The sequence below is a fragment of the Dermacentor silvarum genome, chromosome 3 (assembly GCF_013339745.2).
Source record: "Dermacentor silvarum isolate Dsil-2018 chromosome 3, BIME_Dsil_1.4, whole genome shotgun sequence".
Taxonomy (NCBI): Eukaryota; Metazoa; Arthropoda; class Arachnida; order Ixodida; family Ixodidae; genus Dermacentor; species Dermacentor silvarum.
The window spans coordinates 104040139-104058629 of record NC_051156.1 but is presented as its reverse complement, the minus strand read 5'-3'; the positions used below and the strand labels follow the sequence as shown (position 1 = coordinate 104058629).

The following is an 18491-nucleotide window of genomic DNA, read 5'->3' as shown; positions in this document are numbered from 1 at the left end:
AAGAACACAAAATGATTGTACATTATGTTTCAAATTTATTCATTTATTCACATACGTACGTTCACTATAATATGAGTAAGCTGTAACGACATGCAAAATGAATGTAGGAATCATTTCTTGAAGTACAATACAAAAATCATACGAAATATCCACAAAACTGCCGCACGTACCTTTCTTTTTTTTTTCTCTCTTGAGTGCACGCGCGATATTGGCGATCATGCCATCATACACTAGGACAAAAAAAAAATAAAGAAATGAAGTTCTATTACAACACAACAGATCATTGGCCTCGTTTTATTTACGTGCTAATGATACACGCTCAGAAAATGCACTGAAGTGGATGTCATGGGCGACATTTTAATGATTACACTAATTAGCACAAATGAAGACCAGGACGTAAACTGTACTACACCTCTTGTCGTTAAAGGGCCCCTAAGCCACCCAGAGGTCGAAATTTAGTTGTGGTGTTGCAGCTGCGCACGAGTCAACAACGAACACGTAGCCGCGAGAATTTTTCGAAATGGTGCCGTAATAGAGGAGTTAGCGTCGGCCACGCTAGCGTCAAAAACGCGCGGCGACGCGTCATGCCGCCCGCGGAAAAATCGGCAGGAATCAGGGGTTTTGCGGCGTGCCGCGCGAAATGGGTCTCTGCCGCTAGCGTGGCCGTACCTTTACACGCGTTTGATGATCGAAAAAGGGCCCTCGCTCGTTTCGCTCTTTCCTTCGCTACTCTCCTCATCGGCTGCTCTCCCCTCCTCGCCGAGTGCTTCTCGAAAGGTCACGTGACAAACGTCATCGCCAACGCGCTTCTCAAAACACTGCATACTTCCGCTCACGTCCACGCTAGCGGCACATATACCGACGGCGAACCGCCCACCAGTGCCGTAGAACGTCTGCCGCGCGAGAGATGTCCAAAGTAGACGGCAGTTCGGCCGGCGCCCCGCCCGATGCACCATCAATGGCCCAATCGACGACCGCGAACCTGCGCGCCTCCGCCACCGGCAACGAAAACATGCAGCTGCAGCCGGGAAACGACGGGCTCGGCTGTGCTCGCATCGCAGCCGACGGCGCCGCTAATATCAGCGTATTTTTCTTCTTTGTGTACAAGTATTGCGAAGACCGATAACAACTATAAGAAAATATTGCGGCTCGTGAGCGTCGGTATTTCATTTCAAAGTGCCGTCCGTTTTAGCTTTGAAGGGAACCACAAAAGGCCTAGCGACGATATCGGCGCCGTCGAGCGATCAGCGGCGGTGAATCTGCCGCACAAATGAGTCCCGGTCTCATCCTGTCTACGTACGGCAAGGAAATCTCGCCGTTCGCGAGCAAGAACCGCTGTCGAACGGCGGCCCGCGAATGGAAAACGGCGTGCGATGAGTTACCGTGCCGGTAACATGGACTCAGCGCTTCTCGGATACGCGCTGTTGCTGCGGTGCCGGCCCGTGTTATGCGAAGCGTACCGCTATAGACGAGAAAACGATCGCCTGAAGGCGCTGCTGCGCCTCCAGACAGCTCCCCCAATGTGGAAATTTCAAGCAGCGCGGTCGCTCCGCGGTGCAGTCTCCGCTTTGTTTACATTGTTTCGCCCGCGCTTTCCTTCGCTGCTCGTGCTCACGGCGCCCCGTTTTCGACGGCGGCAGATCGCATGCTTGCTGAACAGCGATGCAAAGACTGCAGTGCGATTTCAAGACGGTTGCCGACGCCAACAGTTTTTTTCGTGGCGGCAAACTCAAGAGAGGGGAGCGTCTGCTTCCACACGTGTGTGGTGTTGAAAAATTGTGGGCGGTGATGTGACAGTGAAAGCCAAGTGCGTGTCGGAGGTGTCCAACAAGATAGTATACGACATCGAGTTAGAGGTACACACCGAGTTCAGTCATTTAGTCACTTTTATTTCTCTATGATGCAGTCACAAAGCGGTCATCCATGTTTGCAGAAATGTGCAGAGACGGTGACGATTGCGGTTGGTTTCGTTGGTCGCTGGGCGCGCACACACGGCTGCTCTCAATTTGGCTCCCAGGGAGTGGCATCAGCACTGTCGGAACAGAAAGAACACATGCATTAGGCACCAATAAGCCAATAAAATTAATTAACGATGTAAGTACTACATATGTGCATAATGCCTTATATCATGCTGTATAAATATTTAAAGTATATCATGCCTTATTCAATGCTAGAGTCATGGCAACTCATTGCATTATTGAGCAAGGTATCTTTTCGCTGGTCATGAGAAATCACTCGTACAAACTGCTCCGCGAAATGAACCCAGATCACGATAACCAGCGATTACCTTGGGACCAGCAGCACGAGCGCAAGTATGAGCGATACATGCCTCACCAAAGAAAATCTAGTTTCTCGTCGGGCGAATGCCCCGCCGCAGCAAAAGTAAGCTCACACCGATGGCCGGCTACTACACGAAACGAAGATTCTTGGCGGGAAGAGTGAAGAATATGCAAGGTGGCAATTACTTTAAAGCATGATTGGATATTGTGAACCCAGAAAGCATGGCCAAGCAACAAACATAACGCGCGCGTCTCGGGCAGCTGCTTTGCAATCTGCCGCTTACCGACGCATGCGATGACCGCAGCTTGCATTAAATACGGAATTCCACCACACAAAAGACAAGTAACGTGCGGCCCTATTTGTTGCCTGTACAACTGGGAATTTAAGCTGCAGCGTTTGGAAAAAGGATATAATTATCTTGAGCCAGTCTTTGCCGATGGTGAGTGAAAGAACAGTACAATCAATTAAATTCGTAGGTTTTACGTGCCAAAAGCACAATATCATTATGAGGCACGCTGTAATGGAGGGTCTCAGGAATAAATTTGACCACCGGGGGTTCTTTAACGTGCACAAAAATCAAAGTACATGGCAAGAACTGTATTCTTGTATTTCGCCCCATCGAAATGCGGCCGCCGTGGCCGGGAATCGAGCTCGCGTCGTCCAGCTTAGCGGCGCTACACGTATGCATTTACCGCTAAGCTAACACGGCGGATTTCACTGTACGATTCAACTACGCGACCCGTCTAAACAAACGGCCATGCGCTAAATGCAGGCACATTACTATTGCGTTTTTATCGAGCGGCCGTGATATTGCACGCGAATGCGAAAGTACGTGACTTGACTCGGCGCACTGCAGTTATCCACGCTTGTCGTCTGTCCTCCTCGTACCACCTCTCCGGAATTCTGTAGAACTTCACGGGTGGCTTTCGGCTTTTCGAGGCTCTTGTGGCAATCAACAACACAGCAGTATTGCGTGCCACCTTTCCTGGTTGATGAGGTGGCGCTCGCCGTCACGAAAACAACGCACGCGGTCGCTCGCGCTGTAGAGAACACAGCCGCGCGCTGGCCCGGCGGCGACCTTCGACACTTCCATCCTGCCGCCAGGGGAGTGGGCGGCGCTGGTGCCGCGCGGGCAAACTTTAGGTTGCCTGGTCTATATAGACCCTGTGTTGCGCGCACGTCTAGAAAGGCCAACACTGTCGCACTCTGTTCGCGCAGCTAATCAGACCGCTAAGCACGACTGTGTTGGAACGCGATCGATTAGGCACTTGCGTTGCAGGCTGTAATTACCAATTCGCAAAGGCGCAACAAACGAGCAACACGACGAGGAAGAGCAGAAAGCGCGCGTACCTGCTAGCCGACTAACCGGAAGTCGTAAGTTCTTGTTCAACCAATGGACATCGTTTCCGCAGTTGACATCACCAGATTCCCCCTGCTGACATCGTGACGACCGCTGGGGATACCGGAAAGGCGAGGGGAGGAGAACGGCATTTTTTTTTTGTGGCGCTCCCGCAGCGCGTAGCGCTGCAGCGTTTGGCATCGTTGATCGTGACGGCATTCTGAACTCTATGCGCGTTTACTTGAAATGTTCAAAAATATCTGAGGTGGTTTAGGGGCCCTTTAAAGACACGGAAGACCATCTTCGAAGTGTTATTGGACCAGCGCACGATGTGCGATCGGTGAGAGTCGTGCGACATCGTTCGAACAGCACCAGGCAACGAACGGTACCATCCTTTGCCAATTAAGACTTCTTTACTTCTCCCTTCGGGGGCATCGGGTGCCACACCATAAGACGCACAAAAAACCAAGGGGACTGCTGCGCACACCATGCACTACGAGCGAGTACCAGTAGCGTGAGTGGGCGAACACCGGCGACCATTCGTCGGTCAGAAATCAAAAAAAATTTCACAGTTTCGCCCTAAGGGCGAAGCAATGAATGCGATAGCAACACAGCAACGAAGTAAGGTGAGCGGCTTTGGTAGCAATATGAATTGTAGTAAACATGAGCTGATTAAGTAAGCAGGTGTGCTGCGCCGTAAGTAGACCGACATGAAGAGAGACTCGATGACCACGAGAAGGCGCGTGTGAAACGGTGGTGTTGATGAGAAGCGCTTCCCGTGGGCAGCGCGTGCGAAGGGACACACCTGTAGCGCTGCACTGCCGATCCGGGCAGCATTGCATGTGTAGCGTGCGTTGGAAAATGTGGCCCGACTATTACTAACTGAATGAACAAGCGTGGTGTGAGCGCGCACAAACATGAAAAGATCACACTGAATGACTGCAGACAACGACTGTCAAATCGCTGGCAGCAAGCCCATACGCCGCAGCGGGCGAAGGTACATGTACGTGCGGTCTATCGCTTCAACGGAAACTGAGCGGCGAATGCACGGCGCATAAAGGTCAGAGCCGTATGGAGATAAGAGACGTAGCGGGCGAGCGACGAGCGCGGTTGTTGGCAGAGTAGATGTGCGCCCCCCCCCTCCCTCCCCCCACGTTCCCTCCGGCGCTGGCTTCCCGCTTCCTTGCTTGCGCGTGGGAGATTGAGTGCGTTCGCTCTCCGTGATAGCGCGCGTCCCCGCACACTTCCGCTCGGGCATACGGAGCGCGGCGAAGATTTTATCTATAGGGAACCTCACGGCGACGGCGACGACGACGGCGACGCCGACGGCAGAAATCCGGTTGAAGTGTCCATATAATTGCTATCGCAATAAAACATCGAAACCCAGCAGAAGACCCATCTCTGACGGAACGGTTCGGCACGGCTCATTCAAGGAGAGAGAACCGGCTTCCTCACTCCGAAAGAACCGCCGCTCACTTACTCAACCACGGCTCCCTCGGTCTTCAAAAGAGCGTCCCGCTCCTGAGTGAGCCGGGTCTTTTGAAGAGCGAGGGAGCCGAGGTGAAAAGAGCGGCTGGCTCCTGAGCGCTCAGGAGCGAGCCGGATCTTTTGAAGAGTGAGGGAGCCGTGGCGAAAAGAGCGGCTGGCTCCTGAGCGCTCAGGAGCGAGCCGGATCTTTTGAAGAGTGAGGGAGCCGTGGCGAAAAGAGCGGCTGGCTCCTGAGCGCTCAGGAGCGAGCCGGAGCGCTCAGGAGCGAGCCGGATCTTTTGAAGAGTGAGGGAGCCGTGGCGAAAAGAGCGGCTGGCTCCTGAGCGCTCAGGAGCGAGCCGGATCTTTTGAAGAGTGAGGGAGCCGAGGTGAAAAGAGCGGCTGGCTCCTGAGCGCTCAGGAGCGAGCCGGATCTTTTGAAGAGTGAGGGAGCCGTGGCGAAAAGAGCGGCTGGCTCCTGAGCGCTCAGGAGCAAGCCGGATCTTTTGAAGAGTGAGGGAGCCGTGGCGAAAAGAGCGGCTGGCTCCTGAGCGCTCAGGAGCGAGCCGGATCTTTTGAAGAGTGAGGGAGCCGTGGCGAAAAGAGCGGCTGGCTCCTGAGCGCTCAGGAGCAAGCCGGATCTTTTGAAGAGTGAGGGAGCCGTGGCGAAAAGAGCGGCTGGCTCCTGAGCGCTCAGGAGCGAGCCGGATCTTTTGAAGAGTGAGGGAGCCGTGGCGAAAAGAGCGGCTGGCTCCTGAGCGCTCAGGAGCGAGCCGGATCTTTTGAAGAGTGAGGGAGCCGTGGCGAAAAGAGCGGCTGGCTCCTGAGCGCTCAGGAGCGAGCCGGATCTTTTGAAGAGTGAGGGAGCCGTGGCGAAAAGAGCGGCTGGCTCCTGAGCGCTCAGGAGCGAGCCGGATCTTTTGAAGAGTGAGGGAGCCGTGGCGAAAAGAGCGGCTGGCTCCTGAGCGCTCAGGAGCGAGCCGGATCTTTTGAAGAGTGAGGGAGCCGTGGCGAAAAGAGCGGCTGGCTCCTGAGCGCTCAGGAGCGAGCCGGATCTTTTGAAGAGTGAGGGAGCCGAGGTGAAAAGAGCGGCTGGCTCCTGAGCGCTCAGGAGCGAGCCGGATCTTTTGAAGAGTGAGGGAGCCGTGGCGAAAAGAGCGGCTGGCTCCTGAGCGCTCAGGAGCAAGCCGGATCTTTTGAAGAGTGAGGGAGCCGTGGCGAAAAGAGCGGCTGGCTCCTGAGCGCTCAGGAGCGAGCCGGATCTTTTGAAGAGTGAGGGAGCCGTGGCGAAAAGAGCGGCTGGCTCCTGAGCGCTCAGGAGCGAGCCGGATCTTTTGAAGAGTGAGGGAGCCGAGGTGAAAAGAGCGGCTGGCTCCTGAGCGCTCAGGAGCGAGCCGGATCTTTTGAAGAGTGAGGGAGCCGTGGCGAAAAGAGCGGCTGGCTCCTGAGCGCTCAGGAGCAAGCCGGATCTTTTGAAGAGTGAGGGAGCCGTGGCGAAAAGAGCAGCTGGCTCCTGAGCGCTCAGGAGCGAGCCGGATCTTTTGAAGAGTGAGGGAGCCGAGGTGAAAAGAGCGGCTGGCTCCTGAGCGCTCAGGAGCGAGCCGGATCTTTTGAAGAGTGAGGGAGCCGTGGCGAAAAGAGCGGCTGGCTCCTGAGCGCTCAGGAGCGAGCCGGATCTTTTGAAGAGTGAGGGAGCCGTGGCGAAAAGAGCGGCTGGCTCCTGAGCGCTCAGGAGCAAGCCGGATCTTTTGAAGAGTGAGGGAGCCGTGGCGAAAAGAGCAGCTGGCTCCTGAGCGCTCAGGAGCGAGCCGGATCTTTTGAAGAGTGAGGGAGCCGAGGTGAAAAGAGCGGCTGGCTCCTGAGCGCTCAGGAGCGAGCCGGATCTTTTGAAGAGTGAGGGAGCCGTGGCGAAAAGAGCGGCTGGCTCCTGAGCGCTCAGGAGCGAGCCGGATCTTTTGAAGAGTGAGGGAGCCGTGGCGAAAAGAGCGGCTGGCTCCTGAGCGCTCAGGAGCGAGCCGGATCTTTTGAAGAGTGAGGGAGCCGTGGCGAAAAGAGCGGCTGGCTCCTGAGCGCTCAGGAGCGAGCCGGATCTTTTGATCCGCTCTTTTGAAGAGCGAGGGAGTCGTGGTTCAGTAAGTGAGCGGCGGTTCTTTCGTTCTTCAGCCGAAGGCGAGGGGGTGAAGGCGACTCTTGCGAGGAAGGGCGAAGGGCAGTTGCTTTCTCGTACCGCTAATAGATGGTGCGGAAGTCGCACCCAGCAGAAGACCCGGCTACAGTAACCCGGCTCTGACGGAACGCATCGGCACGGCTCTCTGAACGCGAGAGAACCGGCTGCCTTTCTCCAAAAGAACCGCCGCTCATTTTTACTGAACGACCGCTCACTCGCTCTTTAAAAAGAGCGCTCACAAGATCCGGCTCGCTCCTGAGCGACCCATCTCTAGCGCCAACTTTCAACTGCTTAACAGCAGTCCAGAATAGAAAAGGCACGCAAGAGGCAAGAGTTGTAGTGTGTAGGAATAAATAAATTTAACAAAATAACGTGTTGCATAGCATTATATTTTGTGGCAGATCAAATTATAAATGAGGCCTAGTTATGTCAGTGACAACGCAATAAAACCCGTCGTATTACTACCAACGTTGTAAGAAGGACATTTTAATTGGTGTTGTCCCGGCTAAGGCTGACGGGGCGCAACGTTGGGCATGCATTGAGCCTGCTTCATGTGCTGGTATACGGATGGTGTTGAAAGCATGTCTGTTTGCTTTTTAAAGATAGTAGTTTCGAAGCTAGTAGCTTTTCTGACATCCCTCCCAATCACGGCGAGATAAATTTGTTGTAAGGATCCGCAACAGTATGGAGGCTATTGTTGCCAAGGACGCTGTTTAGTAATTGAATTAACGGAAAGAACTGTTTGTTCCAGTTTTCCTCGACAAGTTTAAGTTGACAGGATATGGAAAGACAGCTATAACGACCGACTGAAACGCCCCGTCAACGAATTAAAGTGATAGCGAGGATATGAGGCAAAAGCTTACTAATAAAACGCAGAAGGACATGAGCGCTATACATAGAAATTAAGTGCAAACAATGTATACGTACAGTGCACCCTAGCCTACAAATGTCATTTAGGAGTAGAGAAAAGTACATTAATATAAATTGTAACGACATATCTTGTTCAAATACTCATTTCTTGCGTTTTAGTTGCGAAATTGGGCAGATTATAAGAGCTTTACTGTGGTGAAATAATGGAGTGTTAGCGGGCAGTTTTTCAGGCAAGATGAGAGTGAACTAATCATAGTTGGTTGTTGGCCTGAGGAATTTGTGGGGAGGTAATATTCATTGGCATTCTCAGTCGCGTAAAACATTTACTTCCGCAAAAATAAACTTTGCATCAAACTTTCTTAACCTGCAGTACCGAAGCATTAGGTAGTGGAGTATAGGTACAAGATTGGAAGGGAGAATAACACAGAAAAACACGTACATCAGACTTTAACCCGAAGTAGTAAGCGCGAGTGCAGCAGGAGAAAAAAAAACTAAACGGAAATGTTAGCATCACAAGGAGTAATTAAAACATGTATAATTAAAGAGAAAGTATTGCTGACAAACGTTGAACAGGTCTGGCCACATCACCGTTACTAAGCGAACAGAGGAGTCACTGCATCACGTGCTCGTTTCAGTTTGAGTTTATTTCTCGGAACATGTCGAAAGTACAAGGTCTGATGAGGAAAAAAAAAGGAAATAACGCCTGACTGGCCGACGCTCCCAAAAACTGTTCGTTTACAGATGGCGCAGCTGACCATGTGGTCCTTCTCGACGGCAGCCTGCGTGTACGGAGTGTTCGGCGCTTTCAAGTGGCAAAAAGGAGAACCCCCTACTGGCGCTGACGTGGTGCTGTACAACGGGCTTCACCGCACACTCTTCGCAGCGGGCATCGGCTGGGTCCTGTACGCGTGCGCGTCGGGACATGCGGGTCAGCCTCCCTTCGCATTCGTGTAACAAACTGACTCGGGAGCAGCGGAGTTTAAGCTGTCGAAAATAATAGGTTCTCTCTTTTAAACAAGCTTCAGCAATGGTAGTGTGATGCCTCACCTCATTGGGGAACGACAGAAACTGCACTCTGTGAGAACAAAGCATTTCAAGGCTGGTATAACGTAGTGATTCTTATCGCTCGATTCATTCTTTTCTCATTATCCACCGTTCATGACCGGCCGATCCAGTTCATAACGTGGATAGGGTGGCGCTCGGGCCATTGACGAAGCTTGAAGAGGAGTTGCATTAAAATAGAATCATTATACATTATCCCCGCGGCGTTACTACAAGCTTCAGCCACAGAACCGCACTGTAGCCGCCCTTGTTGCGTCCGCGCTTCAAGACATAGTTCCCGATGCTGTTAGACGGGCTAGCTGGTTACTAGATTATTCAAGTTATCATTGATGTTATCAGCGCAATATAAATGGGACGCTAAGTGAAGGCGCAGACATCTCAAACGCTTTTTGTGTGTGCGTCTTCACTTGGTGTCCAGTTTTTATTGCGCTGGTATAGCATGAAACAGTTCCCAATAGACGCCGATTATAGAGTAGTTCGAGCCTCTAACTGGATGTAACAAAAATTATCAAGCATAATTGGCTGGCGTGTCTATGCGAGTAACCAACAAGTTGGGCATAAATGTATTTGCTACAGTTTTCTAAGGTTGTCTCCGACTATATGGGATAGCACGACGACAGGCAGCTAGCCTTAATTCGCAAGACAACTGTCTGGGTCGCCGCTCCTTAATTTTGGTGCTCCTCTATCCGGTGAATCTAATAGTCGACCCGTGATTTGATCTCTGAAACTCGGCGGCACTCGGTGCTATATGTTTGGACCTGACAGATTTTTAGGCTGGCTAAAAGTAAAGAAAGGTGAACGGAAAATTGAGGGGGAAAAGTTGCGAACACTCCTTTTCACGAAGTCGACACGAGGTGGAGTGCTTACGGAGGAATGGGCTGGTGAAATGTGAATTTTAAACATTACATTTCATCTGCACATTTCTTGAATATTTGCTTTCTCCACTACTGTCTCAAGCAGTCATTTTTAAAATTTTGTTCGCGGAAGTTATCCGATTCGCATCGGAATTTCATTTTTATCACTTCAAGGGGACATAAAAAGCAGGAGCAAACTAATTTAAACTAGTAAATTATTCTTTCGCAACTATTAACACGACAGCGCTCAGGGCTTCGTGTCGTAGAAAATCCGGTGTCGGTAACGGCGGCGTTGTCCGTATCAGAAAAATCAACCCGAACCATGCATCTCCCAAGCAGGCCCTCCGCGTGGCGCATAGGCGTTACTGACCTAATTGCATATCTCAAAGTAAAATGCGTCAGAAAATTTGTAAAATACGAGGTAAACACAACCTACAGACATGTTATCGTTCGATTGTAATTTGAATATACGAGAAAACATGATTCTGTTACGCGGAAGCTCGGAACACAAACCCCTTTCCCAGCTGCCGTTTGAGGTCTGTCTTAGTGTTTTTGGCACGGCTGTGCACTACCTCTGCGATCGGCCCACACAAGAGGCCGCGCTTCTACCAAACAGAGCGGCGCGCGCAGCTCCGTTCCTTGCAACCATCCAGATGGCGCTCGCATCCGCGCATCTGCGGCAGCGGCGGCACCTGCCATGCGGGGGAAAGAACAAAAAAATCCAGAATGCTCGCCTTCGGGCATAGCGTTCGCCGGCAGCGTTTACTGGTAAACGTTAGGGTTACATAAGCTGCAGTTGCCGGGAAGCGTGAGAAGCAGTCAGGAATCTTTGAATGGTTTTCCATTTCACTCTTAAAGGCGAAGCTAATGCGTCCTCCAAGTTTTTTTCTTTGTTCATTAGGCAGGATAATATCGATTACTGGGGGCGAAAGTTAATGCCAGACTTCCATTTTTTTATTTATGCCGAAACATCAACGCTAGTATACGTCTGTGTGACGTCAAGAACTTCCAGGCATTGTCTCGTATTTCGGCCGTTTTGGAACGGGAAATGTTCTCAACACTTGCTAAGTGAAGTCTGGTTTCCTTAAAATGCGAAGTAGTCTGTTTTTTTTATTGCGATAGCAATTATATGGACACTTCAACGGGATTTCTGCCGTCGGCGTCACCGTCGTAAAAGCGCGCGGGGGACGCGCGCTATCACGGAGAGCCAACGCACGGCGGAAAGCAAACGCGATTGTCGCCCAAAAGGCCGTGGGGGTATGGGGGGGAGGGAGGCGGGGCGACGCTGTGCTACGGCATCAAATGCTTATCTTGCAACCCAGCGCAAGGAGAACTGGCAACGCAATCTCCCACGCGAAAGCAGAAAAAAAAAAGCGGGGAGGCAGCGCGGAAGGGACGGGGGGAGCAGCTTCTACTCTGCCAACAAATACGCTTGCACTGGCTGTGGTGGCCGTCGCCCGCACCGTCTCTTTATCTCCACCACGGCCGGGCGCGACTGGCGCGCGCCAGTCGAGCCCGGCCGTGTCTCCACACGGCTCTGACCTTTATGCGCTGTCCATTAGCCGCTCAGTTTCCGTTGAAGCGATAGACCGCACGATTCTTCGCCCGCTGCAGCGGCCGCGCCAGCGTTTTGACAGTCGTTGTCTGCGGTCATTCAATGTGATCTATTCATGTTTGCTTGTGCGCGATGACACCACGCTTGTCAATTCAGTTAGAAAGCGAATGTGTCCAAGTTTATGCGACCGATAAAACTACTCTACTATCCCTACTCCGAATAGCTCTCTACCAATTTGCTATCGCAATTGATGCTTCGCCTTTCGGGCGAAACTGCGACATTTTTTTTTACTGATAAAATATTAGCTTTACGATTGCAGACGCTTTTAAAATCCGAGACAGCACGACGAGATATGGAATGAGAACCTGGCACCGCGTCATGGTGCACCACTCTAACGCGAGAGCGTTAAGGGCCCCGTGTCGCAGAAAAACCGATGTTGGCGTTGGTATCGGCGTCGGCGGCGTTGTCCGACCAAGAAAAAGATACCGAACCACGCCAACCGGCCCAGGCCCTCCGCGTGGCCCAGAGGTGCTGGTGAACTAATCAAATTTCTCCAAGTAAAGTGCGTCAGAAAAATTGTAGAGTAATACGATCGTCTATGGTAGTGCGAAAACATTGTAACAAACCGACGCTATCATGCCTGTAAGTTGTGGTTAAGTCGTACTTTACAATTTTTCTGACGCACTTTCCTTGGAAAAATTTGATTAGTTCACCAGCGCCTCTGGGCCACGCGGAGGGCCTGGGCCGGTTGGCGTGGTTCGGGATCCTGTGGGAGCCATATACAGTAACTCTACAGCAGCGGCGCCCGCGGCCCGCCGAGGCTATATAATGTGCAGAAAAAAGACAGCTGCAATTGCCGGGAAGCCTGGCAAACAGTCAGGGACCTTTGAGTGCTATCACATTCCACTCTTAAGGTGAAGCTTAACCGTCCTCCATTTTTTTTGCTTGAAGGTCGCGCAAGTCTGCGGGACTTTCCTTCGGCATTAGTACAATGATGACAGTATCTTTCCCCACTCTGTTTGTGGTTATGGCATCGAGCAATAAAGCATGTATCTGCTGACGTGTAACTCTCTAGCGATACTAGTATATGTACTGACCGCTGCATGAATCTGTCCTGAACCTGATTAGAATAACGACAAAATAACAGCTGAGAGGCCGATGTAACAGATATTCGTTTGCAACCTCGTGCAATAGCTGCGCGTAACTAACTGTCTGCTGGGGTTTTCAATTGTGCAGGTCTGGTCAACCGTTTCCTTGCGTGGGAAGCTTTTGTGCCCCTTGGCCGGCTGACCTTCTCCGTCTACCTCGTTCATATTGCTGTGCTGGTCACTTCGCCTGGAATGGCACGTGAGAGGATCTACGTCGCACATTGGTTTCTTGTAAGTCTAAATTAAAAGCTAAAACTCTGCAATTCTCCGCATTTTGGCTTTACCATTCGTCTTGCATCATCATGTTAGCTCATAATAAATTGAGTACGACGTTCATCTCAGCTTCTACGACAATAGTCGCGCCTTTTACGGGCTGCTGACAGATTCCATGGTTTGTGTCCGCACTATTTTCTTCTTGCTGTGTCTTGTATGAACGTATTGACCCTTTTCGCGGCGATTCCGTGGGCGCTGCCATGTTTGATCACGTGGTGACGCGTCCATTGCTTGCCTCAACTGCCTCCGTTGCCTCCTTGTTTACAATGGAAGTGCATGACGCCGGCGCGGCTTGGAAAACCTCTGTTTCGGGAGATATCGTAGACGGTGACTGGGTGGACGACACGAAGCTTTGGCCACAGCTTCAGAGAACATGTGAAAACGCTTCCGGAGCTGATTAAGCTACGTCCAAACGGCGCGAGCAGCGTATATGGTGCTTGCTCTAAAAGCGGGGCTAAATATGTATTTCAAGCTATCCAAACTTTCCGCTCATGAATTGAATCAGGATTAGCGTGTTTTGCTCTTCGTTCTTTATTTGGCAAGTATTTTGAAGCAGCGCCTTGTCAAGTTTCTGACTCAGTAAGGTTCCTCGGTGCGGTCACTATCTGATCATTTTCTGCCTAATCGTTCGTGGGTGTGCTCAGTTCCGTTAGATTTGTTCTTGCTGCACACAAGGCTTGAAACGTAGCTGTTCTGCACATGTAATACCTTGCAGTAAATGCGTATTTTTTCTTGTGGACTGTCACGAAACATTCAGCTTCGACCATTCGTGCGCTATCAGTGTAGTACCGTCACTTATTGTGCGTATACATTGCGCATATATTCAAGTGTTCACCCATTCACTTATTCTTGGCACGTTGGTGAAATAGTGGGTGTAAGTGTTCGTGCTGGTTGGGGTAGATGTGTGTAGATACAGTGCGCGAAACCTACTATATGACAGGAAACGGCGCTACTGCCTTTATCGTTGTTTAACGAGCGCTACTCACTCTTGCCGACGTACCAGGGCTGAAGCCCTTTCTTTGAAGGTTAGCAATACAACGCTGGCGGATGAGCAAATGTGTGTATCCTCGAGGAAAGCCGTACATCTCGAAGTGCCGGAAACATGTACGGACAGTTGCAGCAGCGGTCCGCGAACTTGGCCACACAGATTCATTCCATTCCTTAACATGCCAGTCACTATTTTTGCAGCCAACTACTGCACTCGTCTTCAATTCACATGATTCAAACCAGCATGAATGGAGCACAGTGCGTTAGCGAAAACTCAGCTTCATTTCCGACAGCTGATCGCGCAGAAGTTAGGTAGAAGCGGTAATGGTTTCGCATTCGTGCGCGGTCGCTGAGGAGACGTATGACGCGCCGCCGTAAGCGCCATCTCGTTTCTCTACAACAAACTGTTCCGCGAAAAGGGTCAATAGGCACTGCTCTGCGAAGACGTCGTAACGACGAAATCTCTAAAATAAGTCCATTTGCTGCACGTCACAACCGAACAGAGGCATTATTGCAGAAAAATACAGTGACTCCTCGTTGCCAGATTAGCAGTTTGCTGTGGCTCGTTATGAGCTGTGACGTATCCAAAGACTGCCGGCACATCTCCCGAGACGGGCTGGCACTTCAGTGGTGACAGCATTGAGCGTTAATCATCCTCCTCGTATGCTGCAGGTACTTGAAGTATTGATGATTTCAGTTAAATTAAAGCAAGGATTAAGCAAGATATCGTAACCACGCGTTTTATCCCTCGCACGTGCAGGTTCGTGGCTTCCTGGGCAACGCCGTGCTCAGCTACCTGTTCGGCTGGGCCTTCTATCTGGCCTGCGAGAAACCTTTCTCGAACATCGAGAGCTCCTGCTTCAACCGCTTTGTCAACCGACGCAGTCGCGAGGAGCCACGCGCCGATGAATCATGCTCATCGTCTATGGTAGTGCTCACCGCTAACCAGAGCAACGAGCTGCTCGACGAGACATCGGCTGCGAACAAGTTGCGTTTAGCAGTGCTGCCTCCGTCTGGTGGTGTCGCCGCGGACTACGGTGGTTGCTTCCGAGACTCACGCTAATCGGACCTGTCCGCAGAGATTGTTGCAAAAATTACTGTTGTGGAAACTCTGTAGCTTTGATTCTTCTGCTGCCATTGTAAGGACTCATCGTGCTGGCGGCTTGAGACGTTCTTATGGCGATATTTATTATGCTTTAAATAAATAATGTTTTTTTTCTAATCAAATGACGGGCACTAAGTTTCTGTGCACATGCATAATTATTGTGTATGGTTGCGTTTATGAGGACGAAATTTGTTCAAGATGATCAACTTGGAAACTCGCAAAGCGCTTTGAAGTGAGGACGAAGTTTAGGAAAATACACGAACACGCCATATGGTGAAGGCGACAACAACAACAACAACATGAATTAACTATCATTCCCATGCTCTCTAGCAGCTCCCATACAGACCACTGCCGGGGTTCCCTCTAGTAATTATTGCATGAAACTTATGTACCTGTCTGTGACGCCTAAATTGCATTTATTTAAACACTTGCTGCTGACTGTACCCATCGGAAGAAACTTTGGACACCAACGCTGCGTTCAATGGCGCGCCACGCCCATGGGCAGAACTCGTAAAAGGAAAAAGAGCTGCAGCGGTTTTCTTTACTGTTTTGCGACACGATGCAGTCGAGCTCTCTTGGGAGAAACGCAAAAATTATTCGCTACATCGAAGCGTTCATAGTGCATGCAGTCCCGAGAACCGAAAATGTACTTGAACTTTGAACAATAAAAATAGAAGAAAGAAAGATTGCAGAGAGCCACGGAATGGGAATCCTTACGTGCTGCCCACTACAAACGTTAGCTGGCCCGACGACGACGATCTTAATGTACGGTTTTTTTCCCCGACCTCCAAAGTTTCTTTCGTTTTGTAAACCATTCGTTCCCTAATTAATGTAGCGTTATCTTTATAATTATTTTGTTGTAATAACATTTGTACAATTTCCACTTTGTGTTGTCTTTTTCCTCTAAGCTGTTCTCTCCCCCTTCTTTTCCTTCTAACCCGTCCAGACTCCTTGGCCAAGCTCTCGTAGTGTGTAAGCACGTTTTGTATTGAGGAACAAGCAAACAAGTATATGCGGCTCAATATTTCTTCGATATTGTTCGAAACGTGTTAACTTAGTTTTAAATAATTGTTTTCAGCGTGGACCCAAGAACAGCTGTGTTATTATTCTTCAGTGCAGACAAGTGTTCATCGCGGAGGGTTTTGCTGCAAGCCATTTAATTGCTTCAGGTAAGCGTCATAGGTGGTCGTGATCGATGGTCTCACAGTTGGTTGCGAGGGTCGACATTATTGGTTGTGACAAGTCAAACAGACTCCGTAAGGCGCAAATTTTGCACCCTGGTGTAGAAATGGACAAGCTGCCCAGATAACACAGCTGCGCAGCACGACTGAAGGTTTAACAGAATTGACGTTTGGGCGAGTTGGTGTAGCTTCACCTTAAGTGACTGTTGACCCCGTTTTAAACAAGCCACCATCATTCACCGTCACAGTAATCAACTCACGACGGAAATAGTCGATGTTTACCATATATGTGGAGGAAATAAGTTTGTGCATCGGTTATCCTTCGGTGGCATGGTATCATGGTAAATAATTCAATTTCCTTGACACCGCTCTGAAGGATCTGGCCTGATATATTGTGCGGGCCAATTCTTGACGTAGAGGGTGCGTGAGCGTGGGCCCGAAAATGGCATCACGCTTGTTCTTGTTTTTGTATCGCCTTCATATAGGTCACATGATTTGAATGTGTTTATACAATTGGTTTGCTTTCAATAAACCTCTGAGTTGCGAGCTCAACGCCTGTCCCATTGCTTCTTTCGTACTTATCCGTGCCATTTTGATGCTCTTATTGAAGAAGATCATAAGACGGCTGAAGGCGTTCGTAAGAAAGCACACTGGTTCGAACTTTAGCAGCAAGAAACCCGTAATGATTACAAAGCGAGTGAGCTGGCGCATATTTGCGTATTAGAAAACGAACACGAAATAAAAGCGGGGGCAAGAAAGACGGTTTTACATGTTATAATAAATATGAATGCCGACAAACACGGGAAAAAATGAGCGAACTCTCACCTTGCCACGCTGGCGCGGATCTTCATCGCCTCAATTTTCACCGTTTTAACGTAGCCACAAACAACGCAATTTCGTCTCGCGTCGCCCAGCGCCGGCACCAATCTCGTTGGACCAGTGGGCGGCCCAGCGGGATCAACATACTACCAGCGTACGTTATGACAGCGTTTGTTGAACTATGTTTATTTGTCGCATCTTCAAGTATAGAACACGGAGTATGACAAAATTACGCTCTAGTAGCGCCCATTCAAACCAGATAACCTTTACGGAGGACCGCACAACCCAGCGTTTTCGCTACATCAGTTCACATGAACTCTTTTAACACGAAAGTGTTTTATGCCGGGGTCCACCAAGACTTCACTGACGTATTTCATACGAAATACGTCACGGAAATACGTATTTCCGTCACGGAAATACGTCATAGAACATAATACAAAGAAAGAAACCAGAAGAAAAAGTTCCACAAACATGGAAAATTTGGAAATCGAACCCACGACCTCTCGGTCCGCGACGATAGATCGCCGAGCGTTTAACCCATTGCGCCACAAACGCATTTGCAGAGAGCTACACAGACGCGCCTTATATATCTAACACTCCTCCGTGTACCCGCGCTCTTGCTCGGGGCGGTGCCGCCGCCTACGAGCAGAAAAGAGAAGTACTGCATTATGACACTAACGCGCACCGACAGTGAACGCTTCGGTGGTCTCAGCACTACGACGCCTCGATGCCAGCATTCGAAGGGACGCTGGCATCAAGAAGCACTACCAACGCCACTTAGGTGGCGTTCACCGTACTCAGCACAGCGGAGCGTGGCCTCCGCAATTAGCTCTGAAAATGTTTCTGAAGTTGATCGCGGAGGCTGCAATTACGACGCGCTGTACGCGCTGATTTGACTCGGTGACGATTCAGTTACGTGCTTTGTCTTGCGCGTTGTATTAGTGTGTCAGTTACGTGCTTCGTCTTTCGCGTTGTGCTAGCGTGTGCAGCGTAGTGCAGCTTCCATATGCACGACGGTTGCTCATGGTCATCGACGTTGGTAGTCGTGATGGAGGAGACGTGCCACCAGGCGTCAGCGTGGGTGCATCAACGCCTAAGGGCGCTTTAGCCACAAAACACCAATAGACATTATATATCAATGTGCAATAAACATTACACTACTTCTGTGAAGACACGTTTCACTTTCGTGTTCTATACCGATTCCTATATAAGAGGGATCAACCACATTTTTTTTTACACGCAAGCGTACAGACCCGTGTGTGAAATCGGCGAGACTATGTCGTAGGCCGCCGAGCTGGCGGAAGGTAGCCAGTGCTCGAGGAGGGGGGCACCTGAAGGGGGCGAGGAGGAGGTACGGGGAAGGTATGGAGGAGCGCTTGGTGGA

General features: G+C 50.4%; 1 protein-coding gene across 1 annotated transcript in view; it reads left to right on the top strand.

Moving 5' to 3' along the window:
• The window catches only part of LOC119444632 (nose resistant to fluoxetine protein 6), an 81655-nt gene extending 66580 nt beyond the window's left edge, over positions 1 to 15075 (top strand). The window contains exons 10-12 of the mRNA XM_049664676.1: positions 8865 to 9051; positions 12831 to 12973; positions 14763 to 15075. Of these exons, the coding sequence (XP_049520633.1) occupies positions 8865 to 9051; positions 12831 to 12973; positions 14763 to 15065 (633 nt within the window). The 3' untranslated portion in view covers positions 15066 to 15075. The remainder of the gene's footprint in view (positions 1 to 8864; positions 9052 to 12830; positions 12974 to 14762) is intronic.
• Positions 15076 to 18491: the final 3416 nt, after the last annotated feature.